This window comes from Benincasa hispida, chromosome 7, assembly GCF_027475165.1.
Source record: "Benincasa hispida cultivar pf3 chromosome 7, pf3_genome.v1.1, whole genome shotgun sequence".
Taxonomy (NCBI): Eukaryota; Viridiplantae; Streptophyta; class Magnoliopsida; order Cucurbitales; family Cucurbitaceae; genus Benincasa; species Benincasa hispida.
The window spans coordinates 39,690,609-39,712,946 of NC_143484.1; the positions used below are offsets into that span (position 1 = coordinate 39,690,609).

The 22,338-nt window shown below is 32.9% G+C and overlaps 1 protein-coding gene across 6 annotated transcripts; it reads left to right on the top strand.

Moving 5' to 3' along the window:
- Positions 1 to 502: 502 nt before the first annotated feature.
- DAR2 (DA1-related protein 2) lies at positions 503 to 5,053 on the top strand. 6 transcript variants are annotated; one of them, XM_039035124.2, is made up of 12 exons: positions 503 to 1,227; positions 1,411 to 1,571; positions 2,174 to 2,261; positions 2,361 to 2,475; positions 2,669 to 2,789; positions 3,002 to 3,085; positions 3,276 to 3,395; positions 3,516 to 3,728; positions 3,802 to 3,864; positions 3,965 to 4,083; positions 4,377 to 4,435; positions 4,525 to 5,053. In XM_039035124.2, exons 1-12 carry the CDS (start codon positions 1,182 to 1,184, stop codon positions 4,866 to 4,868), a joined length of 1,533 nt encoding a protein of 510 aa, XP_038891052.1. In that variant the 5' UTR covers positions 503 to 1,181; the 3' UTR covers positions 4,869 to 5,053. The 6 variants fall into 6 exon arrangements, with proteins under 6 accessions (XP_038891052.1, XP_038891047.1, XP_038891049.1 ...); XM_039035119.2 differs by having other exon boundaries at positions 524 to 1,227; positions 1,387 to 1,571; positions 2,663 to 2,789; positions 4,368 to 4,435; XM_039035121.2 differs by having other exon boundaries at positions 524 to 1,227; positions 1,387 to 1,571; positions 2,663 to 2,789.
- The last annotated feature ends 17,285 nt before the right edge of the window (positions 5,054 to 22,338 follow it).

The following is a 22,338-nucleotide window of genomic DNA, read 5'->3' on the forward strand; positions in this document are numbered from 1 at the left end:
AACCCTTGACAAAACAAACACACTTTTGAAAACAGATCACAAAGAAAAAACAGTTGGAATTAGATGCAATGTAAATTCTATAGCACACATTTTTATTTTTCCTTCAAATTTATGGGTCAAAAATGAAAGATTTGTTGTGGGAAAAAATTTAGATTATGTTTATATACTTCAATTAATATATATATTAGTAAATAGCTAAAGCGAGCATAGTTAATTGTTATAAGTGTGTTATTAACAATGCAGCTCATAATTTGAATTTTTCTACTCTTATTATAGTTAAAAAAAATTATTATAGTGAATAATAAACTTTAGATGTTTATTTGTAAATTTAAACTCGATAGTTATTTGTTGTGGTAGTGATAGATAATGAAATTTTGTTATATTTATAAAGAAGTTTGATTATTTTTTTATTTGAAAATATCTCTGAAATATATATTTAAAATTTTTTAAAAAATATCTATCAATTGATATTGATATTTTTCGTAAAATTGATGCCGGATATTTTTGCGACATCGAGATTTTAGGGGGGGGTGAAAAACATTGAAGAAGAAGGAGGAAGATGGGGCAAAAGGGAAAAAAAGAAATAAAATGGAAGAATATCCTGAAGGGGATGTCAACGAGTTCCCTGTTTCTCACGGTGCAAAGTTTTTGTTTTTGCCCACTAAAAAAGCAAAGCAATTGAAGGTGTTTTAATGGAAAAAGAGAGAATTTAAGATTAAAAAAGAAAATTCTTCAAATTGTTCCCATCGAAAGCGTGTACTAAGCAAAACCCATTTCCAATTTTCAATCTATGTATACAAACTTGAGCGTACACACTGTCTCTAAAAGATGGCTTTTATGCCCATTTCCATGATTCTGAGCCCTTCTTCCACCGTTGCTTTATTGATCTTCCGCCTCAGCAGATTCCCCTTCATTTTTTTCCCTTCTACTTTTCTCTTCATTGCTTTCCCAAGCCAAGAATCTCTCATCACTTCCTTTCTCTCTTAGAGATTCTCTTCTTTCCCTCCCTATCTCTCTGTACTGCTTTTAACGATGCTTAATTCATTGTTCTTCAATCCCTTTTCTTCTAACCCCTTATTTCCCCTTCTTTCTCTCTGGGTCCTTTTCGATTTCATCACCCTTTTTCGTTTTTATCATATTCCGCCGATTGATTTACGATCAAATACCCTTTATCGGTTTTCATGGCTCCTTCTGGTCTTAATAATCTTTCTCAGCCTTGCATTTCTGGTATCTACCCTTTTCATTGTTTTTCGTTTTGATTTTTCATTTGAGGGTTTAATGAACTCGCAGCATTTGTTGGGGGGGGGGGGTTGGGTTCTTTTTGTTCTCTTGGGATTTTTCCTTATGGATTTCTTCTTCTTGGGTTTCGTCTTTGTTGACGAACAGGGGATTTTTCTTCCTCTTACGCAGAGAAAAAATCTGGGTGGATGAAATGGTTGAGCAAAATTTTCCGGTCAGGAGCCAACAGGGGAGGTGGCGGCGGTGGAGGCGGCGGCGGTGGTAGCCGTCATCCACAACAACTTCTTGGTGATCAGGAGAACATGGTCTGGCGAGCTCCGGCTAGATCATCGGTGAACCTTCTGTTTTCTTTTCTCCCTCTCTTCAGTTTGATCTTCTATGGTTAGCTTATCATTGAGATATTCAACTTTTGTAATGAGGTTTCATATATTGTCTAGACAAAGCATATGATGTAACAGGCTATCTTAGTTGACTTTTTCTTTTCACTTTTTTGAGTGGATTGGGATAATAGTTTGTTTGTTCTTTATGCATATAGCTAACTGGAAGTACTTCAAGCCCCCTTTTGCCTTTCTTTTTTTTTTTCCCTCCTTTTGGAAAGAAGAAGAACTAAAGTTATTGTAGTTGATGGTAATCACAGTGTTTTATTTGGTTTGTACTGATTTGAACAGAAACCAAGGTGATTATTAATCAATCAGTGGTTTGTTCATTCATTTTTAAAGGACTTGGTACTTGAACAATCTTTGAAATTTGAACTATGATTTTCTTTCTGTGATTCTGTTGTAAATAGCCAAGGGAGCATGTATAAGCAAAAGCCCATTATAGTGTAAAACAGGGATAATAAAGTAAATCTGTTCCATTTGAATAATGTTGGGGAAGAATGAACTGCATGTCGGTTGAATGAGTACGGTTCTTTATTGAATTTTTATTTGAACAGGACGATCCTTCTAGAGCTCAGAAGGAGAAAGAAGAACTAGATCATGCGATTGCACTCTCTTTAGCTGAAGATTTAAAAAAGCGAAATCGTATGATCCCCTAAACTGAACTTGGATTTTAAATGTTTCGCACTTTTCTCTCAAAAGGGAATCATTAAGATCGATTCATTCTTCTTTTTCAATTATCAGGGTCTCGTTGGCGTACGGACAATGATGAAGCAATTGCTAGAGAACTGCAGGACAAGATGAATTTATCTCCATATCCTTCTTTTGCCCCTCCCCAGTTCCATCCCATTGACTACAGGTATAATGTTATGTTGTCCATCTGTATCATATCCATAAATGAATCTTATTCAATTATCTTTTCAATCTACTCACTTTTGTATGTGACTTTAACTTAACTAGACAACAAATGCCTTTTTCAAGCATTAAGATTTTGGGATTAGTTCATAAAATGGTCTAATTGCTATATGCATAATCTTGTCTTGAAGTCACAGATATTGTGGTGGCTGCAATCGTGCAATCGGCTATGGCAATTATTTAGGATGTATGGGCACCTACTTCCATCCTGGGTGCTTTTGTTGTCGTTCTTGTGGTTATCCTATTACCGAGCATGAGGTATTCTAATATTCTATCCATCCTTTGGTCTCAAGATCCTAGCTCTGCTTTTCTTCTCCTAGTTATGTTTTCCACTCTGTTTCCTTTTCCTTCTCATTCAAGTTCAAGGCTGAATGCAGAGATTTACTGTTTAAAAACAATGTCGAGCATCTCTATCATGTAATTTCTTAGTCTTACCAGTTCTTTTTTTTTTTTTCCTCTGTGGATTCAAGTTTTCATTGTCTGGGAAAGATCCATATCACAAGTCCTGTTTCAAAGAGATGACTCATCCAAAGTGTGAAGTCTGCCACCAATTTGTAAGAATTTCATTATGGTCTTCATGGCACTTTACTTTATGTATCACATTCCTGTTAGATTGTGAGGAACATCCACACATTTGTCGGACCGCATTGGCATCTTTCATTAGCGAGTATAAAGAACTTGTCGGATCTGACATTTTTCTTTGATCAAATAGATCTTCCTGATTCTTTGGTTCCCAACTTTCAGATCCCTACCAATCGAGCCGGTTTGATCGAGTACAGATGTCATCCTTTTTGGTCTCAAAAGTATTGTCCATCACATGAGCATGACAGCACAGCCCGTTGTTGTAGCTGCGAGCGTTTGGAGGTATGAATTAAAATAGTTAAGATCAATTCCCAAAATGATAAGTTATTTACTTCCATTTAGCTTGGATGAGGCTGAGGTTTCTCCCTCTAGTGCTAACTACAATTCCATATGATTTTGCAGTCTTGGAATGCAAGATATGTTTCTTTGGGAGACGGACGGAGCCTATGCCTTGAATGTATGGAGTCTGCTATCATGGACACAGGAGACTGCCAACCACTCTACCATTCCATCCGAGACTATTACGAAGGAATGAACATGAGAATCGATCAGCAAATTCCCATGCTTCTAGTTGAAAGACAGGCACTAAATGAAGCTATTGTTGGGGAGAAGCATGTAATAAACTATCTTTTACGCCTTTTTTTGTACCTATAAAGCAAGTCCTCTGATCAACACCTTTTCTTTACAGGGTTTCCATCACATGCCCGAGACTAGAGGTTTATGCCTTTCTGAAGAGCAGACTGTCACCAGTGTACGTTTTCGTAGAGTTGTATTGTGTTTTCGTTCAAAATTGTAGGGTAGCGATCAAGCTTTTTATAGGTATTAAACTTGTTCTCATTAATCATGTTCAGATCCTTGGGAGGCCAAGAATGGGGGGGCATCGACGACTTGTAGGAATGAAAACTCAACTGCAGAAGCTGACTCGTAAATGTGAAGTTACAGCCATTCTTGTTCTTTATGGTCTCCCAAGGTAGCCATTCTTGATGTTATACTTTGATATTTATTGAAGATTCTAATGTTTGCATGAATATAATCTAAAATGAGAAAAATGGAACTTGGAACTACTTTTAGACTTCATGATGTTTGAACTTTCCAAGATCATTTGTTAAATTGTTAATTTGTTTCCTTCGGACACGACGACATGACAGAAACTATAATGTGGTGAAATGTTTTCCAATATTTGAGCATATATCTATCTTCTATACCATGACTCTTCTGTCGAGTTTACGTCATCCACTATTTTTATACTCTTAGCTTCTACAGATTACTGACAGGTGCTATTCTTGCCCACGAGTTGATGCACGGCTGGTTACGACTAAAAGGTAAAGCTCCATCTTCTTCCCTTTCCCTTTTTATGAATCTTGATCCATACGCTTACTTCGACTATTGATACAACTGGAAATTACGGTAGGATATCGCAACCTTAATCCGGAGGTAGAAGAAGGTATCTGTCAAGTGCTTTCGTACATGTGGCTTGAATCAGAAGTAGTAATGCCGGGGTATAGATCAGGACCTTCGACATCTGCTGCATCCTCGTCCTCTTCTTCTTCCTCGTCTCACTACTCTTCATCATCAAAGAAAGGCGGTAAATCTTCTGCCGAAAACAAACTGGGTGAATTTTTCATGCACCAAATAGCGAACGATGCCTCGGCAGCTTACGGGGAAGGGTTCAGAGCTGCTAATGCAGCTGTGAATAAATATGGCTTGCGTCGAACGCTCGACCATATTTTCATGACTGGAAGTTTCCCCGTGTAATAAAATGATGTCATGTGGTTAGTCTGATGTGGGGAGACATTGTTTTTGTAACCAGATAGAGTTCAATATAGAGAGTTGGAATTACTCTGGTTTAGACAACATCTGGTTCAAAAGCAGTCTCCTTTTCTAATAACATGTATTTCTTCTTCTTAACTTGGTGTTAAAAGTCTCAACTCTTTAGCTTCTTTCCTTTTCTTTTTTTATTGCCTACTTGGCCTTCCCTTTCCTTCCTTTCCTGAATTTAGCTGTTTTTGTCTACTGTTTCATATCTCTTTGGGGAAAGAAAACAGACGAGCAAAATAGAATGGGGAAACAAAGGAACAAAATATGATAAATTTTGGATTTTGGGAATTAAAGATTTAAAAAATGGAAATAACAATGCTTGAATCCTGGCCAATTATGACGAAAGTTGACTTAAATTCTTAAAATCACTTGAAATTGACCAGGATTCATGAATTATCCTAGTTGGAAATCGACAGTTTTATGAATCCAGACCACAATTCTCGTGCGTCATGCTATTAAATTGTAATAGATTTTCATTATTGTCATGTTTAATTCGTAATGAAATTCGGTGATTTGGTGTAATTGTTTATCAATAGATCAATTGTAACATATCATAATCGTAAATGTAATTGAATTGTTTTTAAGATTGCATTTAGTTAAAATTATGAATTTTGTCAAATTTATTGTTATTGTTACCTTTACTTCCAAAGGTCAAATAGTAATGATAACAGAAAAAATATCAAAATTCATTTTTTTTCAGGAAAAGTAACAATAATAGTAATCGTAACAATACATAATTTTCGGATGCAATTGGATTGACCACTTTTCATTTGTAAGTCAGTTTGCGTTTTTTATTACAAATTTGGAACTAGACCTAGATTTCAGTATGAATGTAGAATATAAATAAACAACACAAAAAATAATCAAATAGGATTCACTCTCCTCATTACCATGGACTTACTATGTTTTTTCTTAGGTAAATGTGGCCTATATTTGAAAAAAAAAAAATCTATAAAATTTTAAAAAGTAAGTGAACATGTGAATATAACATAACTAGGAGAACATTTTTTTTTAATTTAAATAATTTTTTTGAATTCTTTTGTTCTTATAATTTTTAAGAAATATCCATTAACATCGACATTTTGTTTGATATTTTCATTGACACATTTCGGCAATATCTGATCTCAATATTTTAAATTTTGGATTTAATTTTTATTTGTAGTTTTTGAAATAAGTGACTTTATAGGTAAAGTTGCAAATTTGGTTCTTAAATTAATTTGGAGAAATTTAGATTTTTTTAGTACAATTTGTGCAGATGAAGAATCAAACGTTCAACTTGAAGGAAGATCATATCAATTCTCGTTCAGCTAAGATCACTTTAGCTAAGAATTTAAATTTTACTCTCTATAGTTTGAAAGTTAAAATTCATCCACATTTCATCAAAAATTTTATCCAACCATAGGAACTATTTATAAGGTTTACCATGCCATAAGCATAAAATTGCAACTTCAAAACCGTAGGGACTAAGGTGTTTGGGGCATTTAATTGTTGGTTATTATAGTCAATGTATCATAATAGTTTGTGGTTTATAATAGTTAAAGGTGTTCAAAAAACCTGAAGACCTAAAAAACCCAATCATCCTAATCCAGCTCATACAGTTTGTGTTGAGTTGGGTGCAAATAAATGAAAATTTTAGGCATTGGGTTGGTTCATAGATTCATTTAAAATAACCCAACGCAACCCAATCCTGTTGAGTTTTATGCCCTAAACTCGTGGTTTGTAAATAAATAAACAATTTATTTTGTGTCTTAAATTTACATAACTCTATTCAATAAATCAAAATCTAGGGTTATCCACATGAGACTTGAACAATATGTAGTTGACATGCAGTGGATTATGTTCAAATAATAACCTAAAGGGTCTATAGTATATGGATAAGGTTGGATGCCTTATCTAGGTCCATAAGGTTCTCTTGCTAGCTCATCAAGGTTTTTTAAAAAAAATATTTTGAATGGTTCAAATTAACTTAAGAAATGCATATTAAATGTATATGATATAATTAATACAAAATATAATGTATATAGATAAATTATTATACAGTTAATTATGAATATGATTCAAATTTAAACTATATAATATAGGAGAATTAATATATTTGAATGTGATTCAATTATTAAATTAATATGAATAAGATTTATATTAAAACTATAGGTTGTATATCAATATGAATAAGATTCATATTAAACCTATATGTTATGAGAGAGATATATGTTAAATATGATTTGAATATTTATTAAATTAATTTTTTTTATTTAAACAAACTATTAATTAATTTAATTAATTGATCATTTTTAAATTAAATAAACTCCCATGCTATGTAGGGCATTATGGAAGCACGAAGTTAATATTCTCACAGACGTTAAAAATATAGAAGGTATGTATTTTGAAAGAAGTTATAAAAAAAGTTATTTCTCTTAGGGTGAAAGGCTCTCTACTCAATCTGTTGGGCTTGCTAACTTAATTTCTTGACCAAGAAAAACCCAAATGATGAAAATGTCTTCAGCTGAAAAGACCCACAATCCAAAGGCCTTAGTTGATTTGCTTCAAGACCTGGTAGGTAGATCGCTTGGCTCTGGTTGCTCCACAACCTTCCAACTTATGTACAACATGTGGTAATCACCACTTTCGCTGCTTGATGGAAGTGACACCACTCTGATAGGAAAAAGAGAAAATAACAAACAATCTGATTTTCTTTCTCTCTCTCGTTTCAAACTTCTGTTTATAGAAGCTTTCTCTCTAACCCTCTTCTTGTTTGATTGTTGGCGTGAGTTTGCTGTCTGAATGAAGAAGAAGATGAAACATGCAATGTGATAAAGAGAAAGAAGGAAAGAAGAGCTACACAAAGGTGTATGTGGTTCGATAATGGAGTGCCTACATCCACGGGAAGGAGAAAAACTTTTATTATTCAAGAGCTAAGTCACTTTTTTACAGATCTTGTAGCTTTCTTGTAAGTTTATGAAAGATCTCACTACTAAATGTAAATGATGCAAATTTATTCTTTGAGCTGATACAAGTAGTTACATAACAAATTGTAAAGAAAGTGTAAATAGCCGTAGAAGTCTTGATTTGTATGCTTGAGCTTATTTTTATACTTCAAATCTCCACCTCAAGCTCAATATGCAAGCTTTTCTCCTTCCCGATTTAACTGGTCTTCACCCCTTTTCAGGTAGCTAGAAATCAATCTGACCAAGACAGTTGGAGAGCTTGAGCTTTGAAACAGGTTTGGTAAGCATATCAACAACATTCTCAGTGGTGTAGACTTTGTGAACTTCAACTTCACCTTTTTCTATTATGTCCCTTACGAAATGATATTTTATATCTATGTGTTTGGTTCTTGAGTGGTATTGAGGATTTTTGGAAAGATGAATGGCACTCTGGTTATCACAGTAGACTTTTACTACTTTTTGATTGATACCAAAGTTCTTCATCAACCCCTTTAACCACAATGCTTCTTTTATAGCTTCCGAGAATGCCATGTATTCTACTTCAGTAGTAGACAGGGCTGTGATTGACTAAAGGTTTGTTTTCCAACATAGTAAATTAGGACCATATAAGAATAGATAACCTGTTAATGATCTCTTTTTGTCTTGGTCACCTACAAAATCTGAATCAACATATCCATATAGCTCTAATTCTGTTTCTTTTGTACTTTGATATGCTAATTTAGATTGTTTAGACCATATTAAGTATCTTAATATCCATTTTGTTGCTTCCTAGTGCCTTTTTCCAGGGTTAGACATGTATCTACTGACAAGACTAGTACAATAGGATAAGTCTGGTCTAGTTGATATCATTAGATACATTAAACTACCTACTGCTTGGTTGTAAGGGATTAATTGCATTTGAGTTAAATGTTCTATATCTTTTTCCTTAGGTGAATTAGCTGAGGAGAGTTTAAAATGACTAGCAATAGGTATACTAACAGGCTTAGCATTAGACATATTGAACCTTTTAATAACTTTTTCATAGTAGTTTGTTTGACTGATGGTGAGGATAGAGGAAGCCCTATCTCTGTTTATTTCAATCCCAAGAATCTTTTTAGACTGACCCAAGTCTTTCATGTCAAACTCTCTCTTTAGGAGATCTTTGACATGTTTTATATCCTTCTTGGATTTCCCAGCTAGCAACATATCATCCACATAGAGGAGTAAATAGACTTTGTCCTTATAGGTAGTTGAATTAATATAAGAACAAATGTCATAGGTACTCCTTTGAAACCCAATATTCTCTATGTAGTCACTGAATCTTCTGTACCAGCATCTAGAGGATTGTTTAAGACCATATATAGATTTGTTTAGGAGACAATAAAGATCTTCCTTTCCTCTTTTTTCAACCCTTTAGGCTGAACCATATAGATAAACTCTTCTAGATTTCCATGAAGGAAAGTTATTTTAACATCTAGTTGATCTAATTCAAGGTTGTAATGAGCAATTAGAGACAGTAGAAGTCTGATAGAGTTTTGTTTTACTACTGGTGAAAAAATTTCAGAATAATCTATGCCTTCCCTTTGAGTAAATCCCTTAACCACTAACCAAGCCTTATACGTAGTTTTTTCTTCTTTAGTAGAAACCTCTTTCAGTTTATATATCCACTTGGAAGCTATAAGCTTGTATCCTTTAGGAAGAGGGGCTAGGGTCCAAGTGTTGTTGACACTGAGTGATTCCATTTCTTCACACATAGCTTCAATCCAAGACCTAGCATTAGGGCAACTCACTGCTTCTTCAAAAGTAGCAGGTTCTTGATCATTAGGAACTATTGTGGCATTTAGAACTAGGTTCATGTAATTAGTTTCAGTATACCTAGCTGGAGGTACTATCACTCTTCTTTGTCTATCCCTAACTAATGAGTACTGACTCAAATCAAGTTGAGTTTCAGTATGCTTAGTAGACTCACCAGATTTTTCCTCTTCTTCTTCAGATTCATTAGGAGGATTGTGACTAGTGGATGAATCTTTAGGTGCCTCCACCTCAATCCTAGCAGTAATAGGGCTTTTAGGAACTTCACAGATTTTTTTTTTCCTTTTGCATAAACATCTATTTCTCTCTAAAAGTAAAATCCCTGCTTACAACAAATATTTTCTCAATAGGATTCCACATCTTAAAGCCTTTAACACATTTTGAGAACCCAACAAACATACAATTCACTGCCCTAGATTTTAGTTTCCCCTGACTTTGGTGAATATAGCCTACACATCCAAATACCCTTAGATTATCTAGGTTAGGAGAATGTTTTGTCCATATTTCTTCAGGAGTTAGGAAGTTTAGGGAAGAATGAGGACACCTATTTAAGGTGAAAACAGTGTAGCTTGCTACCTCGACCCAATACTTTTCACTAAGAATAGCATTTGAAAGAAGACATCTAACCCTTTCCATGATTGTTCTATTAAGTCTCTCAGCAACTCCATTTTGTTAAGGAGTAAATCTAACAGTCCTATGCCTAGTTATGCCCGTTTCTTTACAAAACTTATTAAACTCTTCACTATAGAATTCCAGTCCATTATCAGTTCTCAGGTATTTAATTTCTTTAGAAGTTTGCTTTTCTATCATGAGTTTCCATTCCTTAAACATATCAAACACTTGGTCTTTAGTTTTAAGGAAGTAAACCCAACTTTTTCTTGAGAAGTCATCAGTGAAAGAGAGTAAATACCTTGAGCCACTTAGGCTAGGTGTAGGAGCTGGACCCCATAGGTTTGAATGAATATAATCTAGGCACATAATATCTAAAACTAAAAACCGCAAAACTTTACGAGATCTTGCTGTCGCCTTCAAGTGGAGGTTCTTCTTTCAAAGCCTTCTTTGGCCACTTCCAGAGCATTTACTAATATTCTAATAGTTGGGATCACATCTAGACAAATCGAAGCGGAACGAAGGGCAATGACACGAAATGCACGATGCGAAAATCCTTCAATTCTCCAATAAAAAGAGAATAGAAGGAGATTTGAAAAAGGATCTTAGAGTGTATAGGGTTGGGCCGGCAACTTTTTATTGATTCAATAAAAAAAAAAATTGACTAAATCCATTTCCAATAATGAAGCAAATCAAATCATAGGATTGGCGGAATCGAAAAATAGCCTTTCTGGTATGTTGTGCTTTAGTAAAACTTTGTTTTGTAGCTTTTCCTAAAACACAATGTTCACAGAAAGTTAGATTATCTGAGAGACCTTTAGGTAGAATCCCTTGCTCAGATAAGACTTCTAGGCCTTTAACACTAATGTGAGACAGTCTCTTGTGCCAAACACCAGCCTCAATGATCTCATTTGTGGTGGTAACATATACCCCTGTCATCATTTCAACTCCTTTAACCACAAATAAGTCATTTACTTTTCCTCCAACAAGTATTATCTTAGAGTCTTTTAGCACCTCAAGGGTTCCTTCTTTGCCCCTATATTCACACCCAATTGCATCAAGCATTTCTAAAGAAATTATGTTTCTCTTAAGAAGTGGAACATATCTTACATTCCTAAGAAGTTTAACAGTTCCATCCTTAAGTTTCATAGAAACAGATCCAATGCCTTCTATCTTACAGGCTTGGTTGTTTCCCATGTAAACCATTTCTCCTTCAATTTCTTTATAGGTGTTGAACCATGGTCTCATAGGGGTCATGTGATAGGTGCATCCATAATCTAGGACCCAATCATGTTTTTCCTAGGGGTTTTACATGGTTGGATTTATCTAAGGTTGAGGTTAGAGCATCTGAGTAGATATAAGATTCTTCTACCACAGAAGCTTCAGGCTATTTACCTTTAGAGTCTTTTTCTTTCTCTTGGTTATTCCTTTTAAAAATAAAACAATCTTTGATTAAATGTCCTTTTTTTTTGCAGTATTTACATTTTAGTTTCTGTTTAGGCTTATTTTCTTCCGAATTATGTGGTTTTCTGTCCTTTGAGTGATTTGGTTTAAAATTTCCTTTAACAAATAACCTTTCACCACTAGGATGATCCTTTTTGACAGTTTGTAACTTTAGCTCTCTAGTTCTTAAAGCTGATATTATTGTATAAGAACTTATGTTATCCCTTCCGTATTTTAGAGCATTTTTTATTTCCCTATAGGGTTCAGGTAGAGAATTAAGAAGCACATAGGCCTCATTTTCATCTCCAAGTTTCTCTCCTAAGGTTTTGAATTCAGCAACAATTTTCTTGAATTCATCTAGATTATCAGTTAGAGACTTTGATGAATCCATTTTAAATGTAAAGAATTTTTCCCTAAGGTACATTTTACTAGGAATATCCTTTGTAGCATATAAGTCTTCCAATTTAGTCCATATCCTATAGGCTGTTTCTTGATCTGCCTTAAAACATTATCACCAAGGTTTAGGACTAATGTACCATAAGCTGCCAGCTCCCAATCTTCTTTTTCTTGAGTTGTCACTGAGGCTGGGAATATAGATGGGTCAAGAAGAGCTATGTGAGCCTTTTGTTGGCCAAGAATTGCTTTGATTTTGGCCTTCCATAGACCAAAATCTCCTTTACCATCGAACTTCTCTACTTCAAATCTTGCTATTAACATCTTGGAGTGAAACTTGAATCTTGAATCTTCAAGAATTTCAATCTTGTAAGTCTTTTTGTTCTGATACCACTTTGTTGGGTTTGCTCACTTAATTTCTTGACCAAGAAAAGGCCAAATGATGAAAATGTCTTCAGTTGAAAAGGCCCACGATCCAAAGGCCTTAGTTGATTTGCCCCAAGACCTGGTAGGTAGATCGCTTGTCTCTGGTTGCTCCACAACCTTCCAGCTGATGTGCAACATGTGGTAATCACCACTTTCGCTGCCTGATGGAAGTTACACCACTCTGATGGGAAAAAGAAAAAAATTAACAAACAATATGATTTTCTTTCTCTCTCTCGTTTCAAACTTCTGTTTACAGAAGCTTTCTCTCTAATCCTCTTCTTGTTTGATTGTTTACGTGAGTTTGCTGTATGAATGAACAAGAAGATAAAATATGCAATGTGATAAAGAGAAAGAAGGGAAGAAGAGCTACACAGAAATGTACGTGGTTCAGAAATGAAGTACCTACATCCACGGGAAGGAGAAAAACTTTTATTATTCAAGAGCTAAGTCACTTTTTTACAGATCTTGTAGCTTCCTTGTAAGTTTATGAAAGATCTCACAACTAAATGTAAATGATGCAAATTTATACTTTGAGCTGATACAAGTAGTTACATAACAAATTGCAAAGAAAGTGTAAATAGCCATTGAAGTCTTGATTTGTATGCTTGAGCTTATTTTTATACTTCACAATCGATTCTCCTTTTTTCCTTGTTCTCTTTCAAATTGATTCCATATATTGGGTTCTTGCCAAGAGACATAGTGAGGAAGACCATTTGGAGACGTCTTTGTCGAGGAGGAGATTCAAAGAGGAAAACACTATTGGAAATTACTTGGAAGAAGAGTCGTCAAAGGTAGTAGTTTCTTGTCTTTAAATTCATGTTTAGCCTAAATGATTTATAGTATATTGATGTTTGTTTTAGATCTAGTGTTTCTGTATTTTCATCTTCCCAAAATCAAAACAAAAGCGATAAAATGCTTCAATTGGGAATTCGATTCCTATGGAACCAACTTGAACTTCTTATTAATTTTTATAAAGTATGCCTTTTACTAATGATACAATATATATACATATATCTATTTTAATTTTATTTAATTTCATGAATGATTTTGGATCATTTATTCTCCAACATCTCCTAAAAATATTTTTTAACACTTTGAAAAAAAATTCACAATATAAATTGAAATTGAGTTCTTAATCTTTATTCAATGTAGGAAAATAATTAAATAAATTTTTTACATCTGTTAACAATATACTTATTGTTAGAATAAAAAATCAAATAAATGATTTGAGTAGCCCGAATTAACCTAACCTAAGTATTTGGTGGTTAGGTTGGATTGGGTTCGTTATTTGATATGGGTTATTTTGATGAAACTTATAACTCAAACAATTGGATTGGGTCTATAAAGTATTTCAACCCAATCCAATCTAACTGGCGAACCCCTCCTAATAATAGTTTGTGTTTGGGGTATAAACTATTTTAGTTTGATAGAAAATAGTAAACAAGAGAGAATGAATGGAAAATAGTAAATAATGTAGCAAAGAAAGTTTAGAAATAGTATTTATTATACTTAATTGTAGGTTATAAATAGTTATAAATACCACTATTATAAACATTTGAGATATTTCAAAGACAAAGGTTGAAAGAATGTGTGAAAAACGTGGGAAATATGATTCCATTTCCATGGTTTCTAGTTACTCCCATGATATTGATTTCGTTCCACATTTCGATATTTTCATAAATATTTCTACATTAATATGATGGATGAATCAATATTTCTATTATAACGTAAAAAAACTCAAGCAATAAAATGAGACTAAGGCCACGTTTACCAAATCGTAATGAAGATTGGTATAATCGGAATGAGATTTCATTGATGGATGAATCGTAATAGGGTTGATTAGCAAACATAATTGAATTGCTTTTGATCGCGTTTATCCAAAATTATAAATCTGTCATATTTTACTATTACCATTATCGTTACTATTACTGCTTCATCCTAGCGGTAACAACAAAGATAACAGTAACAGTAATGATAACGATAAAGGTAACAATAAATGTGATAAATTCATAATTTTCTTATTGTTACAGTAACAATAACGATAATGATAAATGTGGTGGATCCCACATAATTTTCAACTACAATCAAATTGAACACCCTTCATTTCTCAATTAGATTATATAATTTGATTACAAATTTCAAGGCGGGTACTATATCTCATTACCATGACTAAAAGCAAGTAAACAGCAAAAGTAATTAATATTGTAAACTTGATTTACCTCTCATGAAAACTTATATCTTAACGATAGGGCAAGATTTTCAAAAGTTTGACTATTTTTGTTTATTATTTGAAGCAAAATTAGGATACAATTGGAAAAATAAAACTTCAATTGAAGTGAAGCAAATGAAGGCTTTCATAAAAATTCTCATAGTGTCTTCATTCATAAGTTTTCGTTTTCAATAATTTCTCTTTAAATGGGTGAGGAATTCTCTCCTATTTCCCAATTTTCGATTAAAAAGTTATTTTGAGAATATAGCGAATTCATTCTCCGACATCTCAATAATTTAATATTTAAAGATGGAGAATATTACAATTAAAAAAAAAATTATTTTAGTCATACATTTCTTCTCATTATTCTAATTCCTATAAGATATTACTTGTCTTTTTTTTTTTTAAATAGGTAAGTTAGAGTATCGGACCTTTGAATGGCAATTGAACTAGTTCATTTTGATGATTTTGTTTTAGGTCCCGTTTGATAACTATTTTGTTTTCTGTTTTTGATTTTTGAAAATTAAATTGATTTCTTCTCCTTTTTTTTTTTACCATAGTTAGCATCTTTCTTAATTGCAAGGCTTGAAATCTTAGGCAATTTCTAAAAAAATTAAAAAAAAAATTTAAATTACTTTTTTAGCTTTCAAAAATTGACTTGATTTTTTGAAACATAGGTAAAAGTTAGATTATAAAGCATGAAAGTTAGAGATGGAATTAGCATTTATAGGCTTAATATTCTAAAAATTAAAAACTAAAAATCAAATGATTATCAAAGGAGACATTAACCTTCAGAATTTGCATATCACACATTGGTTAAGAATCAATTAAACATCTCCATGTTTTTTAAAAATAATATAATAATAATAATAACAACAACAATAATAATAAAAAACTGAAATGGAAAAACATCTTCGTATTTATCATTTATAAATGATAAAGAATATTGAGGTTTTATAATTTATTTCACTCATGCTTTTGTACTCACATTATTCCAATTCTTGTAAAGTTCACTTTGAAAGATTTTATTTCAAATTTTAGATTTCTCAAAAGAAGTCAATTTTGTCCTTATCGTAAAATTTATTATAAATGATTAAATATAATCCGAAAACCATAATTTTATTCGTTTGTAAACATTCAAAATCTAATTTGTTTTAGGGGCTTTTTAAATATAAACAAATATTTAAAAATATTTACATTTTATAGAAAAATTCCAAAAATACACAACTTTTAAATGTTTTTTTATATTTGAAAAGGCCAATAAAGGTAAATTTTATAAATAGAAAAATCTCAAAAATATTTATATTTTATAGTAAAAATTTTCAAAAGTACTTTTGTTTTACGTATTTTTTTTTCTTAGGTGATTTTTGTATATGACAAAACTTTTGGAGTATTGTTCACAGAAGATTTCAAGAGAAATTTAATTCGTGGAATTTGAACTTTGTATTGTATTAATTTTAGTATAATAAATACAATCTTTAACACAATAATTCTTTGATGCATTCAAAATAAACTTTAATATTTAAATTGGTTGATCTTCTTGAATGATCGGCCTTTGAGTTTGTTGACCTTCTTAGATGATCGATTTTTAGGCTTGTTAATCTTCTTGAATGATCGACCTTTGGACTTGTTGCTCTTCCTAGATGATCAGCCTTTAGGCTTGTTGATCTTCTTGCACGATCGGCCTTTGGGCTGGTTGATCTTCTTGCACGATCGACCTTTGGACTTGATAATCTTCTTGGAGGATTAGTGTTCGCATGAAGCTTCTGGAGAAACTTGTTTCATGAAGTTGAACTTGAGTTGGTGTTGATTTGGTGCAATGTGATTCGATCTCTAGTACTTCATCCTCTGATTCTCTCCCGATTGAGAGCGTACGCTTGAGCTTGGAGTCTTGGAAGAATGTTTATATCGGACTTCAGTCTTCAAGTATGTCGAGTTATGGTGTCTTCTAATTGTTGAGTGTAGAATTGTCGACCCCACAAATGGAGAGAGCTCCTCTATTTATAGAGTTCTCTAGTGGGATTCGTGGGCTTAGGCTTAGTTGGTCCATGGGCTGCTCTTGAGCCCAATTGGTTGGATTTGAGCCATATTTGGATCAAATTAAGTCTATTTTTGGGCTCAATTGGGCTTTAGACAAAATTATAATATCAAATTTGACCAAAATAATTTTATTTGATCCAACGGTCAAGACGAAAAAAGTGGCATCATCGGAATTCAAAAATTTGTATTTTCAACTTCAATTTGGGATACATGACAACTTTTAATTAATCGAAAATTCAATTATTTGAAATTTCGTCATTAATTTAGTAAATGACGTGGTAATTTGTGATTCGTCCAAAATTTCTCCTTCAACAAATGCCCCTCTTCGAGATTGATGCACATATATGGGTAGATGAATCTTTAAAAAATATAAAGTTGGAATCGAAATTCAAATATATTTGTTCTTGAATTTGACCTAATTGATGTGTCAGTCAAACTATGAATTTAGTACATAAGTTTAACTCGAATTTGGGATAAAATTTGGAATATGTCCAAATTTTAATTTGAGATTTTACACCAACTTGTTTTGAAAATAGAGATAGGAATCTAAATTTAGATGAATTTGATATAAAAATTGGAAGATACCCAAATTTGAATTTTACATACATTTGAGATTTTATTCTTAATTAATTTGACTTGAGAATAAAAATATAAATTTGGATGATTTAGATTTGGGATGAAATTTAAAAAATGCCCAAAATGTAATTTGAGATTTTATCTACAATTTAATCTCAAAGTCGAACAATTTGATTTGGAATAAAATTTGAAATATGACCAAATTTTAATTTGAGATTTTATAGCTTAAATTTGATTTTGAATATGCCCAAATTTTAATTTGAGATTTTGTCTACCATTTAATACCAAACTTGAACAAATTTGATTTTGGGTGAAATTTGGAATATAACTAAATTTTAAATTGTTTAGCTTTCATACATGTTAAATTTTTACATCAAACATCATGTTAATTTGAAATTTCAATCCAATTTGAAAGCGTTTCTAAACAATGAAATTAATCTACACAATTAAATCTATTTTTATGTTTAAATTTTTTACCAAACTTTCACTTTCTTTCACTCTATATATATCCAACATTAAATTGTGACAATTTGAAAATATATCAATCAAGAAAAAGATGGTAGAAAAAGTTGTTTTTAGATAAGATGTTAATTTTGAAATGTCGAGAACTTTTTAGGTTTCAAATAACAATTTTCCTATCTTTTTGTGAAAACAAGGTTTCAAATAATATTTATGTGTTGACATAAATAAACTTTTTTTTTTTTTTTTTTCAATTAAAACTACAAGATTTCATGTATAAATTTTTGTTTTGTTTTGTTTCTTTTTTTGTTCTTTGAACATAATTTTCAAATACTTAGGCTATAAAGAAGAATCTTTGTTTTTCCTAATTTTCTCTCTCTCTTCGAATAGGTTGAGAGAATTTAATCCAACGAAACTTGTTACATGATGAAAAAATACATCATTTCTTGTATTGGAAGTGATATCGACGATGTGAAAACATTAAAATAAGGTTTTTTTTTTTTTTTTTTTTTTTTTTTTTTTGCATTATTTGTATTGCAATACTAAAATATTAACCTACTTATTTGATGATTTAATTACTCACACAAATTTTTACTTTATACTATATAGAAGATTTTAATGACAAAAGCGGTAATATTAAAACATTAAAATAAAAATTATTACATCATCTCGTTTTTAACCTTTGATAGTAACTAAAATAACACTACATAATATTTAATTATTACATGCTAAAAAAACCACCATATTTTAGAACTTTTCAATTAAAACTACAAAACTGCACGTGCATTTAGATTTTCTTTTCATAAGTTATACAAAATACTTATAAACTTTATATTTTGGATTAAAAATTTAATTGAACTTTCAAAATTTTCAAAATACTCTTAAACTTTCAGGAAAAAAAAAAAAATACCATTATCGTTAGTTTTGGATGGAAACTGTTTAGTGTTTTATTTTAAAAAATACCCCTAAACTTTTAAAACGTTTAAAAAATAGCCTTAAACTTAAAAATAAAATTGCAAAAAAAAAAATCCTATGTTATAAGTAAAATTGGATAGAAGGACAAGAAGGACATTTGACATGCGAAAAATCAAAGTTAAACGTAGAAGGAAAAAGGAAAAAGAAAGTAGCCCACACCACTACGCTCGGCCTCAACCTAAGCCAAGGCCAAGCTCAAGGAAACAACCTCGTTTCCTTGGGGGATTTGGCAGGAGCAATCCCTATTCCAAATAGGAATAAGGATAGTGAAAAATCGGAATGAAGAAAACTATAAATAAGCATGAAGAACATAATAGGGCTATGGGATTTGTGATGCGATGAGGTGCCAAGCATTCTCTTGGGCTGACAAGGGATTGGTTTCAGAAGTTAAAATGGAAGTTGATAGGGTCATTCCATGATCTAGCACGAGCATTCGTTACACAATTCTTAGGTGGACGAGACCAGAGAAAGCCGACGACCCATCTTCTATCAATAAAGCAGAAGTATGGCGAGACATTGCAGGAGTACATAACACGTTTTAATACAGAAAAGCTATAGGTAGATAGTTATACAGACGAGGGGGCTTTAATGGCCTTGGTAAACGGATTAAGAGATATAAAGTTCATGAGATCATTAGGAAAAAAAGAGGCCAAATCATACGTTTTACACGGGCCTAGAAATACATGAATACATAATAGTTACTCTGGTAAAAGGGAGTAGCCCACGAGTTAAGGAAAGTATCACCAAGACCAACAAGTAGAGATCGAGAAGGAAGATCAAGGAGAGATGAATCTAAAAGACATCGAATAGATGAAACAAAGCAGACTGAATTTTGACCATTATATAAGTTTGAAAAGTATACCCTAACAACCGTGGAGCCAGAAGAAATCCTTATGAAGATACGTCGCATCAATCTCCTGAAAGAGTCCGAAAAGATGAAATCGGGCCCACATTAAAGAGATAAGGATAGATATTGCTTTTATCATGACATCTCATCAGAGAATATGTACAACTTAAGTATAAAATCAAGACCATGATAAGGAATGAGTTTCTCAAAGAGTACATCGAGGAGAAAGGAGATAAAAGACCAAGGTCGGCTAGTAGGGAACCACAGCCAACTCGAGAGGATAAATCCCTAGGTAGGAAAAATTACCCACCAAGGGAGATTAGGGTAATCCTTGGACGACGAGCAAGAGAAGATTCCGGACAGAAGAGGAAGGCCATCGCACGGACAAGCAAGAAATGAGCTGAAAGGGTTAGGATTATATGAGATAACAGGAGAAGACAGAAAGATAAGAGTTCATAGAAGTAGAGGCTAGAAATCTTCATCAACCACATAATAATGCCCTAGCGATCACTTTGATGATTGCAAATGTCAAGGTACATTGCATCTTGGTGGATGTAAGGAGTTCGACAGATGTCTTATTGTTAGCAACTTTTAAAAGGATGAAGATTGAGAAGACTCGGCTGAAGAGCAGTCCCACCTTGTTGGTTGGTTTTGGAGGAGATCAAGTGCATCTAGAAGGGGTGATTGAATTACCTGTAACCTTCCAGGAAGAGCCCAGGGTGATTACTAGGATGATCAATCTTCTGGTAGGGGACTACCCATCAACATACAATGTTATCTTGGAAAGAACAACTTTGCATGAGCTTAGGGCAATTCCTTCTACCTATCACCAAGTCATGAAGTTTTCAACAAGTAGGGGAACCATAATAGTCAAAGGGGAGCAAAGACCATCAAAGGACTGCTAATGTGTAGCTTGCGAGAGGCATGGAGGAAATCAGATAAAAAAGACTTTTAGGAGAGTGGAGGTCAAGGTCGACCGACCCTCTTAGCTAGGTTTTTCTTTTACCGTTTGACCAGATTTTTTTTATACTATGAGTAGTTAGATTAGTTTTTTTTTTCCTTTTTGAGGATAGAGATAAACTTTGCAGTCAATTCAATTAATTCAATAAAATAGAAGGAAAGTTTGAATCAAGCAAGATAGCATCAAACAAAGTCTTTATTTAAGTTAAACTAAAGTACAAACAGTCTTCACCAAAGGAAGCATCAAACAACAAGGAAAAGAAAGCGAGAAACCATCTACCGGACTCGCTACAAGCAACCTATCGAAGTAAAAGCAAGAAATAATGTAGATAACTTCAAGCAATAAGTGGAGATGTGGGTAGAGTCAGACAATTGGAGGAGGAGGATCACGATTCTCAGGGTTGTGATCACCATTCTTAGAACCCTTAAATCCGTAGGAAACACGTAAGGATCTTGTCCATACTTCTCAAAATCATCAAGGAGATACTGTGAGCTTTTTTCAGGGTGATGATGGAGGTTATGTTTCATACTCTAGCAAACCCCATATTCCACCATGGCATCCTGAAGATCAAAATATGCTTTGGTCTTTTTGAATTTCTCCTCTTAATAGACAGCATCAGAGAGAAGAACTTCGACCTTGTCAAATTTTGTGGATAAAGGCACAATTACCATAGGTGGAGTTTAGTTCCTTTTGTGTTGCTGAATTTAGTGTCCTAAATCTCATTTATCTTGTAGTTTTTATTTTGTAAATAAAAAATATTTATTTAATAAAATAAGAAGTATTTTATTTGACTTTTAGATAACATTAATTCAATCCAATAAACTAAGATCCAAGATCGTTTTATGAAACTTGAAAACTATGTGGTAGACATACAAATGGATCGTGTCGAAATATTGACTAAAAGATCTATAATACATGGTTAAGGTTGGGTACCTTATCCTGGTGACACTGCGGATATGACCCACTTTGTAATTGTACATGAGTTGTAAGTGATACAAACAATATAATCCATATTGTTCATGTAGAGACACATGAGTGGGGGTGTCCTATATAAAGAGTTTATATAAGACCGGACTATGAAATGATTGGTTTCTCAGTATAACGTTGTTGCTTGAAGAAACTAAGTTTTCACTAGGATGATCATAGGTAACTTGACCTTAATCTTGAGTGAATTATGAACTCCTGTCAATGAGGGCAAATCTTTGATTTGTATGGGTGAGAGTACTAGCCTATTTCGCTGACTCAATATGCCTACCATTTTGGGGTTTTGTCCAAGTGGGGAGTTGGAAACACACACTACAGGAACTCCCGGCGAGCTACAATGTGTCAGGAGTTCCCCCTTAACTCTCGACGCCATGTAAGCGTCGGGAGTTCCCCCAACTCCCAACGCTGTTTTAAAGTGCGCAGGGGATCCTATATGCGTGGGGAGTAATAAAATTTAATATATCGTTTGAAATTTTTTAAAATTTGATCTGAAATCATGTGAAACATATTAACCAAATAAAGATTCACATAAACGAAAATGAAGTCCATTTTATAACAAGTAAAAAATTACAATATCCAAACGAAGTCGAAATACATAAAAGAATAAAATGAGAACAACATATAGAACACTTCTTGAACACAACATCTTCAACAATTGTCCCACCTCATCTCCGAACAACATTCTACAATAAAACAAAAACATTGAAATGTTATATCGATAAACAATTCAATTTCCTCTATTTTTCAAT